Below are 15,157 nucleotides of genomic sequence, written 5' to 3' on the forward strand. Positions count from 1 at the left end.
GAAAACATCCTACACTGAAGAGCTGTATTTGCATATCCAAACGGCTTTCTGTGTGCCAAGAAATATTAATTAAAAGCAATACACTCTCAAACATATGCTAGTGATATTATTTAATTTGAAGCAAAATTTTAACCCCTGTAAGCAACTAAGAGTGAAAAAGAAACAAATTATATGCAAGTAAAACAGGCTGGCTTCAGATTTTTATCTTAAAATATTAGATATCAGATAATAATAAAAACATAAAAAACAATAGACAATGTGAATAAATACGACATTATAGGAAATAGGAAAGCAAAAAAAGACAAAGAAAATACAAAATGATGACAAAAACAATACCAAGCATGTCTGATATGACAATAAATTAATAAGGAGTGGTTCAACCTATTGTTTTAAAATATTCTTATTGGCTTAAAAAATATTCAAATCTATGCACTCTATAAGGGACACGAGTAAGAAAGCTTACAAATAAAAGGATGTATCTGAGCTAATATCCCTGTAAGGTCTCTTCCAAATTCTGACTGACATCATCTGACAATTTCTTGGATTTCCTGATAAGTTCTTATGCACAGAATTTTAATCAATACAGGTTCCTGAGTTCCTGTTCCCTTTGCTGCATTCAGTAAATTCCAGGCAGCACAATATGTAGTTGGCATGAATAGGGCAAGGACCAGTTCTTCCACATTTCCACTTAACTCCGATTGGACATCTTTGATTAAATGCTTGCCATACATGCTCTTGGTCAGGATCGTGGTCACTCAAAGTGAGACTGATCTTGTATAAATAAAACAGGTGTTCAGCCAGATGTATCAGAATTCTCTGGCACAGTGATTGCAAGTGACATGAGTGGAAATTACCGAAGGCTTCATCTAGCTACCATGGGTCAGTGGGAAGAATTTTTTTTTAATGAAAGAAGCTATTCAAAGCTTATCCTTCAAAGCAGTGACTGACCTGCATACAGCAATATAAACCATCATCTAACCAAAAGAGCCTTCTATTAAATTCTGTGTCAGTGTTGTACTGGTTTGCACATGTGATTGCTTTAATTCCAATGTTATTTTTTCTCTATATACAATCAATGTAAAGCCTTATCATAATGATGTAGTATTGATGCAATGTTTGTAACACATAATTTTCTTACTGCTCTTATTCTAATCAGGATACCAACTTGAATAAAAATCACAACAATATCAAATAAATAAATAAATAAAAAGAAAAACATATACCATACAAATAAAGCAAAAATTAGACAAAGTACAGTTTCACTTTTTATGAATTTAGTGTACAATCTACAATAAAAACAAGGCCACAATTAAGTTTCCTTAATTTCCTTTGACACAAAATTGTTTCTATAATCACATATCAACTTATATATTTAGTTCTACCTCCTGTCAGCACACAGAGCTCTACCTCATTCTTCATCATATTGCAGTCCATCCCATCACTGGGTGCACCATAAAAAGTCTTCCACTGATAAACACTGAGTTGTTTCCAGTTTTTGTTATTACAAGGATGAGAAACATCCTTATATGTTTATCTTTATAAATGATAATCATCAGCATATAGATGGTATTTAAGGCCATGGTCCTGAGTAAGATCACTTTGAGAGTGTAGAGAGGGGAGAAGAGAGGTCTCAGGATAAGCCTGAGCATTCCAATGCTTTGAAATCAAGAGATGAGATACCAGCAAGGGAGACTTGAGAAGGTATAGCCAAGGAGGCAGGAAGAGAAGCAAGAGAGAATTGTGGCATTGAAGGTCAAGGAATAAAAGTGTTGTAAGAAGAGCAAATGCAACTGTACCAAATGCTACTGTCAAGATGAGGAGAGTGCTATCTTAAAGCAAATTTGACCATGTTATTCTTCCACAAAACAAAACAAAACAAAACACCCCACTATCAATACCTTCCTAGTATACTGAGAATAAGAATCTCGCCACCCCCAGCCCTCACACACACATGCCCTAATGTACACATACAGGACATCGAAAAAATCATACATAACCTGACTCTTGCCTCCTCTACAGCCTCAGTTGCACTACTGCTGCTCCTGTTGCTTCTGATGCTGGACTTCCTTCCAATTTTCAGATGAGTTCCAATTGTCCACAACAGGGACTCTCAAATTCCAAGGTACATAAGAATCGTTTGCATTTCTAACAAGTTTCCAGGTGATATTGGTGCTGCTAGACTATGAACTATACTTTTGAGTAGCAAGGACCTAAAATATATTATTTCCCCTCCTCCTAGTTATCTTCTATTCATTTTTCAGGTTTCAATTTAAGTATCATTTCCTCAAACCTCCTAAGATAGTGAAGGGCTCTTCTTCCATGTTTCCACAGCACCCTGCACACCTGCATATTAACTGTGACATTTACAAGAATTAATTCACTACCTTTCTTCACTGCTTGTCTCCGAGTTGTCTGAGGGCAGAGATTATGTTTCTCTTGTTTGCAAATGCTCCCCTAGTACATAACTCTATGCCTGACACAAAGGAAGTACACAAAAAATATTTGCTGATTGATTTAAGTAACTATTCAGATCTGTATTTCTTGACATGGAAATATAATCACAAAATAATAAATTTAAAAATCAGAATCATGGATACAGAGAGCATTTTGATGGGTGCCAGACTGGAGGGGGGTGTGAGGGAATGAGTGAAGAGGGGAGAGGATTAAGAAGTACAGATAGGTAATTAGAGAATAGCCATGGGGATAAAGTATGGTACAGGAAACAGAGTAGCCAAAGAACTTATGCACATGACCCATGGACATGAACAATGGTGTGGGGATTGCCTGAGGGAGTGGGGGGTTCTGGGTGGAGGAGGGCAAAGGGAGGAAAATTAGGACAACTGTAATAGCATAATCAATAAAATATAACTTAAAAGAACGAACACCCAGAAACAATTTTAAATCAGGTTACAAAACATGTACATAGCATTATCGCAAATTAATACAATTTATTTGCATATAGAAAGTTTGGAATCATATATTTAAGAATATAAATAGTATTATGTCTGGATAGTAAGACTTTGAGTAACTTTTTCTTCTTTGCATTTTCTTGCATATTTTTCATATTTGCTAAAATGTTGTTTTTATTCTTTTGTAGCAAAATATTAAATGAAATTAAACACTGAATTCTGACACTTAAACTTTAGTTTTCCAATATTGTGGTAGTTGCTGTTGTTTTAATGTATAGAACTAACAGTCTGTCCACATTTTTTTTTAATGTGACTCAGAATTTCCCTAGTAATCTGAAGCCGAGTTGAAGGTTAGATCTGGTGATCTATAGCCTAAGCACTGCTTACCACCCAAAAGCTACCTACAAGGGGTACCTGATTTAAGAAAGTCAGCTAGTTTTTGTAGGATGGCTTTTTTGCTAACTCTATTAATGGTGGACCAACAAAATACAGAGGCAATTTTACACAGACAAGTCAGTGACATGGAACATAAGTCTATAAATAGACTCAGTAACACACTGGAATTTAAAGTGTGCAAAGCTGGCATTTCAAACTAATGAGAAAAAGTGTATTTATTGAATAAATAATATTATACAATTGGCTAGTTATTTTGGAAAACACTAATGCTTATTCTTCTTATCAAATTAATAATAGATGGATTGGAGATTTAATTTTTTAAAAGAAAGCCATAAAATTTGAGATAAAAATATGAGCCAACAAAGCTTTGCTTGCATTACAGCCTGTTCCAGCCTGTTCCACTTCCTGTCTATCCCCGCAACCTCCCCGCCCAGGTAGAAAAACAGTCTTCCATGAAACCGGTCCCTGGTGCCAAAAAGGTTGGGGACTGCTGCTCTACAGAATTGCCACACATGGCTTAAGCACATGCACATACAAGATGGATGTTCAAAAGGCTGTTCACCAATGAGTAACACTATCTAGGTGTTTAAATATTTTTAGTGATTTCCCTTATTTTAAAACCCAAAATCTAAAATTCCATGCCAAGGATTCTAACTAAATGTTTATAAAGTGCTCTTTAGAAAATAGACATTTTAAAAGCAAGAATATGAACAATATAGAACATTTTTATAGTTCTCATCAAAATTGCTGCTTAGCAAAATAAACTAAAGTTTCAACAATACAATGCTATTTTAAATAAACTTAAGTATGTTCCCATGCTATTTCATTAAAATATCCATGGTGTTTGCCACACGTAATCACTATATGCAGAACTAGGCAAGCATTGAAAGTATGCAACACAAGTATTATTAATTACTCTTCGTAGTTAAGTTTATTGTACAGAAGCCCCAGAAAGCCACCAAGCAAAAGGGTATTCATTTCCTGTTTACAACTACCTTTCTTGAGAACACTTATTAGTGCAGAAAAAAAGTATACATTTCTCCAAACTTGTAGGCTCATCAGATAGCTATATTTTGAAAAGGTTAAGCTATGTTTAGCAAGGTAAACCTCAAGAGATGGATGCTGGAGAATTAGATATTCGGTACTGAAATGAACTTCTTATTTGGTGCTTAGGAACAAATTGCCAAGAATTAAATTATCATCATCAAATAGAACATTTATTGACTCTCTTGAAAAAAGAAAGTGAGACCTACTTGAAGAAAATAATTTTAGAATTAGAAAGAAACCAGTATTTTTAACACTTTGCTTAACTAACAGAAGCTGTAACTCCTCAAAATTACCACTCGCATGCAAATTAACAATGGAAATGCCTCCAAGCAGTAGTTTCATGACTACTAGATTAAGTTTATGTCTTTTTTCCACACTCAGCTTTAGGCTTTCAATAGGCATTCCAAAGAGCACCACAACAAAACTGCTATTTTCTGCCAAAGACATTGGAGCAGTTTTGAAATTTCCAAAATTCTTTGCATATAATTATTTTCAAAAATTTAGAAAACCACTGACTTGATAAATGAAAACTAAAAAACTTAGATGTATAAAGTTACAAATAACAAATCATTAAAAAATATCTTTGCCTAAATATAAAATAAACATGAGAATGACCTTCAGGGACTCAAATCGAACCTGATTGTGATTACTAAAGAGGAAAACCAGAGGACTGTATAAACCACGAAAGAGGGCAGTAAAGTGTCACAATTTTTACTAAAAGTCAGATTTAAGAATGCAGACTCATATACTGTGGAAAGAGTGGGTAAGTTACTAATAATTTTGTGCTAGTATAACTGAAAGTGATCTTTTAGAATATTATTCTATAGATCTAAAATTGTTAAAATATAATACCAAAACCATTTATATCTAAACTTGTTAATATTTAATATATTTTAATATTCTTAAAATGTGTAGGAGATGATTTCTCAGGATTCCTAGCATGTCTTTTAAAAGGCAAGAGACTTTGGAGCCTGCACTCTCCATGGGCAGGTGACAGCACTCCCAAAGGGGTGCAAATTGGTACACTGTGGGGAGGGTGTGATGATAGAAGATCACTGTTTTTATGCACAGCGCACAGCTACACAGGGCCATAAACAGATGTACAGTATATCTGGGGCATTAAAATTTAATAAGGGAGGACAATTGGGGGGGAAGTCTAGAAAAGCTCCTTAAGGGGGTGATAATGAAAAAAATTTGAGAAAAACTAAGTTAGACACATCTGGATTTTAATCATTAATCAGAGATAATAACTTGGGCAAATATCCTGATATTATGGAGCCCAAGCTTGCTGATGAATAAATTGGAAATTACGACTTTGTCTTTATAGCTGAAATGTGAGTAGGAAAAATGCAAAGTACACAGCACAGCAGAAGTATAATTACTGCCAAATAAATGTTGACTCCCTTCCCTTTTCTCCTTTTTTATACTCTTCACTAAAGAATACTCAGATTCAAGAGAAAGTGGGACACAAGGAGAAATGGAAGAAACAGCAGAGACGACAACCTGTGTACATGACCTCTGGACTCAGGAGTGCCCAAGACATTGAAATCTAAGACAGGCTTCAAGTCCCAAATCTGGGACTTTCTTAGTTGTGCAAGCCTGGTGAAGTTATTTGATTTTTATGAGCCTCAATTTTCACATCTGTACTCCCGAGTTGTTGTGTAGAACAAATGAGACTAGGTATGTGACACTCTCTTTGGGAACCATAAACCAGTAAACCAAAGTTACCTTATGATAGGGCATGGTTCATGGTGACGATGGCAGGAAATGAAGATACTGACTAGACCGTGTGTACTGGGAAAAAATGGAAAAGAATGAAAACTGCTCCTCTTGGTAGGGTCCAAGAGCATAACCAAGTCTTCAAATCTAAACCTCAAAGGCAGAACTTCTTTGCCAGCTTAAATCTAGTTCAAAACAAAAGTACCAATGGAACTCTTACCTATCTCTTTGCTCTTCGTCTGTCAAGCGATCATCTAACAAGGACTTTCCAAATACTCTGAGTAGAGTATCATGGCCTTTCTTGTCGGCTGTATGATATGCCCGAGAAGCCAGGTACAAGTTGGTGGGAAGCATCCAGGCTGGGACAGTTGTGCACAGACCATGAAAGGTAGGAATGGAGTGGTCTTGTAGAACTCTGCAACAAGGAAAGAGGGCTTCTTTTATCATTGTGCGATTTTCCTGACATAAAATACATTTACACTGACAGTTTAGTTCAGGCTTTGAAAAGGATGCCTTCATGCAGGAGGTGAAATTTAAAACTATAGTAATGATTTATAACAAATTTGCTATCACAGTTGCAGGTCATTGACCAGATCTTCGAAGTCATGTATTAAACTGCCTGCTGAAGATAATCAATCTGTGTCTTACAGATACCTCAGAATCAACAGATCTAAAGCAAACTCATTATCATCCCACCCCAAACCTCTTCTTTCTTGAATTCTTAACTCAGCTGGTGATACCATATCCAGCCACCATGCATTACTGCTTTGCAACTCTGCCCAAATGCTAAAGCTCTAAAGAAGTACATTACCCATTAACTAGCATCAATGGAACCCTGGATCTAAGTTCATGTGGCACCTTCTTCCCACAACGCAAAAATTTGCCTCTCCTGCCTTTCCAAAACAGAGAAGGCATGAAGAATGACTTCTTAATCCTGTCACATTCTATCTAATGAACAAATATTTTTTGAAACACCTACTATGTGCCAGACTCTCTGCTATGTGACTTACACACAATCCTCTCTACAATGAGCCTATATGGGAGGTATTATTATCCTTACATTGGAACAGGCTTATTTTGGATAAGCCACAAAATTACTGAGTGGCCACTAGGATCTAAACATGATGCTGCTGACCATAAGCCAATTTTTTTCCCAGTATTGCCTGTTAATGGCCCCTCAGGCCCCTCAAACGGCCTTTATCCAATACCACTCCATCCCCATCTCCCTACTTAAGTTATACTATTACATTAACCAAGTGATGACCTTTTCATCAAATCAAATAAACTATATATTTATATTGTGTTTTCTATGAAGCTACAGCTGATAGTATTGGCGATCCTTGTTGAATTGCTCCTCCTCCCTCCATGAGCTTTTTTTAAGCCTATACTATCTCAGCTCTACATCCACCTCTCAAATTAAACATAATTTGACTGGCTCTTCTTTCTCCATTTCCTAAACTGGGTATGGCTTCCAAAGCTGAACTTTTCTTTCTGCATTGAAAACATCAGTATCAGTGTCTCAAGCTATTTCCTCTGTGCTGAGAGCTCCCAAATCCTGTCTCCAATGTCACTATCTCACCCAGATTCCTCATCTTCAAGATATAAAACACTGGAGCCACCTTTGACTCCTCTTTCCTTCACCTGCATATCTGATGAAAAACAGCTTCCTCCCTGCACAGTGTTGCTCAGGTGTGCTCCTTTTCCCTCCGCACTTCCAACACAGTCTGGGTCCTCAACACCTCACACCCTGCACTAGCAACAGTCCAATGCCAGTCAGATTGAGCACTGCGCCCTCTGTCTCTTCCCCTCTCCAATATCTCCTGCAAAATTCTATCACATTGATCTCTGAATACTCCTTTACTCAGCGTGATGGTTCTTTGTCACTTGCTTCATTCATCTAACTTCTTCTCTAAATTTCAAGGCCCTTGACGTCTGGCCCCACTTCTAATCCAGTGGTTAAGAGTGTAGAGTGCAGTGGAGTCAGACTGCCTTTGCTCAAATCCTGTTTACAATTATCCCATGGTCATAAGCAAATCAATTACTTTACATTTCAGTAAATTTGGAATAACAACATTAGCACACGCTGGATAAAATTACTTTAAAGAAGAAAGGAGTGAATGTATTTAAAACAGCGTCTCTCACAGGGCAGATGTTCACTATTATTATCCATCTCCAGGACAATTCCCAGGATCAGTAAGGCCTTCCAGTTCTTTCAGTGATGGATAGAATGCTGCTTCTCCTTTTGCCCATGTCTAAACATCCTTTAACAACATCAAGACAAATTTTTCTGCAACATTTAATTATTTTCCTGTTTTACAAATATATCTTTTCATACACTGCCCTATTTTTGTGCCACCCATTCTGACCATTTATCTAATAGGTTAATGCAGATCTGCACACTAACTGCTTTACACATCTGCATAGTGTCATAACATGAAGAATACAGTCTTTGGAGCTGGCAGGGCCTGGATCAGAATCTCAGCTCTAACACTTGCAAACTGTATCACTAACTTCTCTGAAGATCTGCAAAAATGAAATAAAAATCCCTAACTCTCGCCTTTGTAAGAATCAATGACAATGCTTGTTTTATTTGTATTGCTATAGTTATTAACTTTCCCTGCACTGCACAATGCCTGTTGCTAGGCATTACTGAATCACTGACAGAGCACTCTGTGCCATTTCTAAAACAGCACAAGGCCCAAAAAGAACAGAACATTAAACCTGTACCTGTTCGAGTGCAGGAGGGTAAAGAGAGGAAAACCTAAAGCATTTAGAAATGTCTGAGATGAAGAGACCTAACTGGAGGAGTTAAAATGGGTGTCCAAGAAGTAGAGATCCTAAGAAAGAACTGGAAAAAAAGAAGGGAGAAAAAGGTGAGCTCTGATGTCAAGCTCATCTCCATCATCATTCTGTCTGGGGCAAGTCCTGGCTAGTGGAGTGCACTTGAGATTACATTACATATTTTTTTCCTTAACAAAGCCACACAACCAATCTTAATTCCTTCTTTGCCATTATATTGTAATAACATAGATTTGTAAGTGAATATCCCTTGGTTATGGAGCTAAACACTATATTTTCCAAAGGGGGCTAAATTCCCAAGAAAACATATTAATTTAGGAGCTACAGGTGAGAAAAGTTAGGTTAAAAATGATTAAGAAAATAGGGCAAGGAATAAAAGATGTTCAGAAACATTTTTCCAAAACTCTATTTTATTACATAATTTTTAATATCATATTCCTCTGCATTCTTATTTCTCATTCTTATTTCTCTCTAAGAGAAATTTTTGGTTTCAGTTTTAATGAATTAACACAGTACTATGTATATCAAAAAGATCTACAAATATTTTTGGCATGCTCAAGAAAGGCTGTGTGTTTTTACAGCATGCTCTCCTTAAACAGGACTATTTGTCATTCTTTGAAACACTAAGACATAAAAAAGAAAAGACTCTGACTCTGTGTGTGGCCATGCTACTTTGCTTAATGCATTAAATGCAAGGTTTTTTAGGGGAAAAAAATCAAGAAGTTTCTGCTTCATTGATAATCTGACAGTAACTATTTATTGAAGGTAAAATACTTGTTGTCTGCTGTCACTATTTGTTTTAATACATAATCTTGCTAACTAAATGAGCTTAAAGCAATGCAGATAAGCAATGGCATGTACAGGGTCACTTAAATGCCAATTTGACTCTTTCATAAACTTTGGAATTCTTTTCCCGTGAGTCCATTTTCAGCTACTAAATTGTGAGTAATATCCATTTACAAAGTTTAGGCTAGCCATAAAAAGGTTGTCTTCCATGTCCAGCACACCTTTCAGTGCCCTAAGCCACAACAAAAGCTAATAATTAAAGCTTCTTTAAGCCCCCATAAACAGTTAAATGAAGAAGAATCTAGAATAAACCAACCCATAAAAATCCAGTGGTGAAATAAGGAGAAAATCTGTTTCAACAAGATGAACAGCAAAAGATAAACCCATAAATCTAAATTGCATTTACACACTATTATTCAAAATTGTGGTTACCTCTTGGTATAACAAGAAAGTCCATTGCAAATGTGGTGGAGGGAATAAAGCATGAAATAATAGTAGAGAATAAAAAAGCTATCCAAATAACCAATTTAATTGGCCTATGGAAATACGCGTTGGGTTGTCTTTTACTTTACTTTATTTTATAAAAACAAAATTAACCAGTATAACAAGCAGTTAACCTAAATTAGGCATTACATAGATTGAAAGAAATCAAATCTAACCTATTAACATTTATTTCTTTAGTCTCACAAACAGCTATTTTTATTCTAGCTATTGTTATGTCATTAGACCAAGTACCTTGATCAGAAATAGAAATAAAAGTGTGGAGTACAGCATACATGTCCTAACTATGCTATCTGCCACCAACCCTTCTGGGAGGAGGTTTAATTTAAATCTCATATATACATTTCAAAAACGTCCCATTTAAAAATGCATTTTAAGGTATCGATGCTACTAAATAATTTGTCTTCAGACAGTAAAATTTGTAAACTTAAGTTACTTTTGTTTTAATCGTTTTTGATCGTGCCGGGGTTTTGCAGACTTTTTTTGTAGTGGAATTCTTAATTTACTTTTTCGTGTTCGCTTAACTTCTTTTCCTCTGATTTGCAACAATTCAGATGATTTCACCTTTAAAAAATATAAAAGTATGCTGTTAAAAAGTTATAAATGAGAATTAGATCTTTCATATTTAATGGCCCATCTCATTGCTTAAACTACTAATTTCTATGCATATTTTATAACAAAATGTAAATCTTAAAGTTGAGTTGATATATTCTTACGACTTCCTTTCCAAATGCTTACATATATACCTTCACAGCAATAAAAATATTAGTACCATATTTAGTTATAATATTTTATTGCCTTAAAACTATTAAAAAAAGTGTGATTTTTTTTTTCCCTCCATAGACCTACTTTTCTTGATTGACATTTTTACTAGGACTTATGCTTAGTCTTTTAAAGCTTGGCATGGCTGGTGGCTGCAAGTACAAGCCAACATGGACTTTAATGCTTTACATACTTATTTTGAGCAATGTTAATCAATTTGTACTTCCTTACAATTGTACTCTTTTCTATTTCTACTGCTTGAAAAAAACAAATGCATATCTATCACTTAAATAATAGCCTTTTAATCGTTATAGGTATTAGTATTGTTTTCCTAGATTTCCTAAAAAATTTGTAGAATTCATGGTAGTAGTTCATCTAATAATATTTTTCTTTGTGGGTTACTCTGTATTTTTTTCAGATTAGATTTAAGAAAGAAAGCAGGGTGGCTTTTCTTGAAGAAAGCAGGGAGATGTGGCTAAATAAGTGTGGAAGGAGACCAGGAAAAAAGAGGTTTTCATAAACGAGGTAGCCAGTTGGGGCTCAGGGCAGTCATGAGAAGAGAACTGTTGCAATTTCTTGAGCAAGAAAGTGATGACAAATGAGGAAAGCTCAGAGTACAGATGATTCCATCTCACCATCCAGTTAATGTTTAAATTTCTTCTACAGTTTCTCCACCAAATGGTTATTCATTCTGGCTTGAACATGATCAGGAACAAAGGATTGAGAACTCTTTTGAAACTCTTCCAATTGTTGGAAGTTTTGCTTATTACAGAACCTAACAACTTTCATTCGCTAGTCTCAATTCAAACCTCACAATCTAACTCTCTTCCTTTTGACAGACAGTCAGATACTTGAATGCAGTTGACTCCCCTGGACCTGCATGCACCACTCCCATCCCCCAGCTAAACATCCCCAGTGCCTTCAACTCTGCTTTACATGACATAGTCTTGAAAAACTGTGCTTTGTCATCTTGAATGTTCTCTTCCAGTCTCCATTTTGTCAGTTTCCCCTGGGATTCCCCTGGGGTTGGATACCCATACCTCAATGCAGTATTTAAGATGTTATGTGATCAGATCAAAAAGGAAAAAAAAGATCTTTTATGGTATTTGTCAATCAATGCAAACTATGATTGCATTTTTTCCTATAACTAAATCATAGCCTAAAACCCTGAAGTCTTTTTCATGTTTGTTCTAAGTCATATCATCCCATATCTATGCATTTAGTTTGTGGACCCAAAAGCAGAACCATACATCTTTTACTCCAATTAAATTTCACCTGAGATCTGATTAACCAAATCTAACCAAGTCACATTTTGAATGTTACCTGCAAATCCAATCAGTAAATTCTCCACATTCTCATCCAACTTATTAGGAAATAATGATGAGTTGGACACAGCCATATGGCAGTCCACAGGAACTTTCATGGGAAAGTGTGCATCCTTTGCATAACTGAATACAAATCCATCTAGTTCAACCTGACTGCAGTCTTGTCTACCAAAACTGCCATTGGGAGGCTTTCATGAATGGATGGTTCAAGTCCAAAGGATGATAACAACTAATGTATATTGAGTTTTCTTGTGTACCAGGCTGTCCACCATGATACTATTGTCTTTAACTTCAAGTCTAACACTTTTCTCATGCTCAGTCTAGCAATTCTAGGAAAAGAAATAAGGTTGGTCTTCAATGACTTGTCCCTTAGGGAAACCACACTGGTTCCAAGTGATTACTGCTTCCATATATAAAGGTTCAAACACAGTTCTTTTAATGATGCATTTATTTATTTTTTATTTTTTAATTTTTTTTAGAGCTCTATTTTTTTTTTATTATTTTAATCATTGTTCAAGTACAGTTTTCTTCCCCCTACTCCCATTCCAGCCCACCCAACCCAACCCTCCCCTCTTCCCCCCCATTACCCCCTATCCCTAGTTTTTGTCCATGTGTCCTCCAAATTTGTTCCTGTAAACCCTACCCATTCCCCCCTGAAATTCCCTCTTCTCTCCCCTCTGGCCACTGTCAGACTATCCCCTATTTCAGTGTCTTTGGTTATATTTTGCTAGGGTTTTTTTTTGTTTTGTTGTTTAGATTCCTGCCATTCTAGAATTTTATCTAAGATAAATCATTCATTACAAAAACCAAAACCCTGACCCTTAAAAGATAAAACTCAGATTTGCCATTGTCAGTATCCAGGCATCTAGCACCTACCTCTCCCACTGCAGCAGCTCCTGAAAGCCGCTGCTGACAAGGGCTCAACAGTCTTAAACCTATCTGTCTAAGCCAGGAGGCTCAGGTAGCTAAGTTAGCTCTTAAAATCTTTACAATCTTGGGCTTCAAGTTTCTTTTATCAATTCCTTTTGTCTGCTTTCTAAACTAAAGATCATTCTCCTTGTCAAATTTAAGAAAAGCAAAGTACAAGTTTATCAGCTTCCTTTTCTTTTTGTCATGTTTCTGTTTGTTTAAAACCTCATCCTTTTTCCAAAAATAAATTAAGGCAGCTCTGTCATATGTTGTCATCGCACTATTTATCCAAAATGACAGTGTTATCCTTTCTTTTTTTCTCTCTTTGCACCAAAACTAACATAGAAAAATACTTTTTGATTTTCAGCATCATTCACAGGTCTCACCCCTTCTGGAGCTTAGCCTTCTTGATATAATTGCTATAGCCACATGCCACTTCTATGTTTATCTATGGGTATGTATTTCTTCTTTCATCTTTTATGTATTTTTAAAATAGAGCAATAGAGCCCTCCTAACTGTTCTGTAAGAATTTGGGAGGCTGTAGAGCACCCCACATCTATTAAACATTTAGAATCTCAAGATCTATATCTAAATCTTCCTATATGTTTTTGACCTTTTTTTCCTTCTAAAATGCTCAACCATCCTCTCATGGGCTCTTGTGTCAGTCATTTCTTCACAGAGTCTCAATTACCTAATTTCCTTTTTCATTGGTCATGACTTAGACTACAGCAGGGGTGTCAAACTCATTTTCACCAGGAGCCACATCAGCCTCGCAGTTGCCTTCAAAGGGCCAAATGTAATCTCAACTCCTTAACAGTCAAGGAGTAGTTACATCTATACAGTCCTGAAATTAATTCGGCCCTTTAAGACAAACTTCAAGGCTGATGTGGCCCCTGGTGAAAGTGAGTTTGATACTCCTGGACTAGAGTCTTAATAACCTCTATTAAACTAATGAGTTTGTAAGTGTAGAGATGGTCAGTAAAGTATAGATTGATGAATTTTCTACTTTTTAGCTGAATGAGACCTTATGGCATGTATGTGAGCAGTAAAAGTCCTGCATTGCTCCTCTATAACACCTCTGTGCTAGTTCTATTAGCTATGTGCTACGTCAAAAAAAAGATCCTTTAAAAAAAAAAGTGGTCCTCTTGTCCCAGTCCACTAATCTGGCCAGGCATGCTGGAGTATCTTGTTTCTCATTCCTGTGACAAAGATGCTAGAGACTAACTTTATTGCTTCAAATGTCCAAACATGGGAAAGTTCATGAATAATAACTGCTCTTCAGTTGTTAACATAAATAAATACATGCAGGGTACCTGGTGAAGACTTGGTGGGATGAGTCACAGGAACACTTGCAAAGCTGTTTTCTGTGGCATTTCTGCTGTGCCCCCCAATAGCCCACAACAATAAACCATAAAGTCTTATCAGACATTCTCTTCTCCTCCACTTGAAACACTTCTGTTTTCAGTTGAGAGCTCTCTTCATCCGTTCTCCAAGCCTCTCTCATCAAACCATTCCTCCTACTCTCATGAGGAACATTCCATCTCTAGTCATTTTTGCTGCTGAGAGTGTGTTCTTGTAATTAAAGACACCCATCGATTGTTATGACCAGGTAGCACTGATAAGTAGTAAAGAGTGAAAGTTCCAGAATTAGACCACCGCAGTTCAAGTCCTGCCTCAAGTCCTGCCACAGATGTTGGTACTTGGGCAGGTTATTTACGTGCTTTATGGTTCAGTTTTTTCAACAATAAAATGAGGCTAATAATAAGGTTGTTGTTAGAAAAAAATTAGATAGTATTACCTTAGCAAAGTGGTTCGCACATAGTCAATATGCAATAAAGTCTAGTTACCTTAAAAAAGGACTGCCTCTTTTTTAAAAAAACATTTTTCATAACTTAATAATACAGGGGATGGCAGAAGTAATGCCTGCTTGAGTGTGGTTGGTAGGGTACAAGAATGTCTCACACGAGATGGACAGCAATTTGAACATTTCACCTAAAATGTCAG

At 36.2% G+C, this 15,157-nt stretch overlaps 1 protein-coding gene across 2 annotated transcripts in view; it reads right to left on the reverse strand.

Annotated features, from left to right (window-relative positions):
- LOC118501288 overlaps positions 1–15,157 on the reverse strand; it is a 164,732-nt gene that overhangs the window by 45,419 nt on the left and 104,156 nt on the right. For both annotated transcript variants that reach the window (XM_036029030.1, XM_036029032.1), the window contains exons 5-6: positions 10,594–10,721; positions 6,292–6,486 (exon numbers count right to left, since the gene is read on the reverse strand). In XM_036029030.1, coding sequence (XP_035884923.1) covers positions 6,292–6,486; positions 10,594–10,721 — 323 coding nt within the window. The remainder of the gene's footprint in view (positions 1–6,291; positions 6,487–10,593; positions 10,722–15,157) is intronic.

Source organism: Phyllostomus discolor, chromosome 1, assembly GCF_004126475.2.
Source record: "Phyllostomus discolor isolate MPI-MPIP mPhyDis1 chromosome 1, mPhyDis1.pri.v3, whole genome shotgun sequence".
Classification (NCBI taxonomy): Eukaryota; Metazoa; Chordata; class Mammalia; order Chiroptera; family Phyllostomidae; genus Phyllostomus; species Phyllostomus discolor.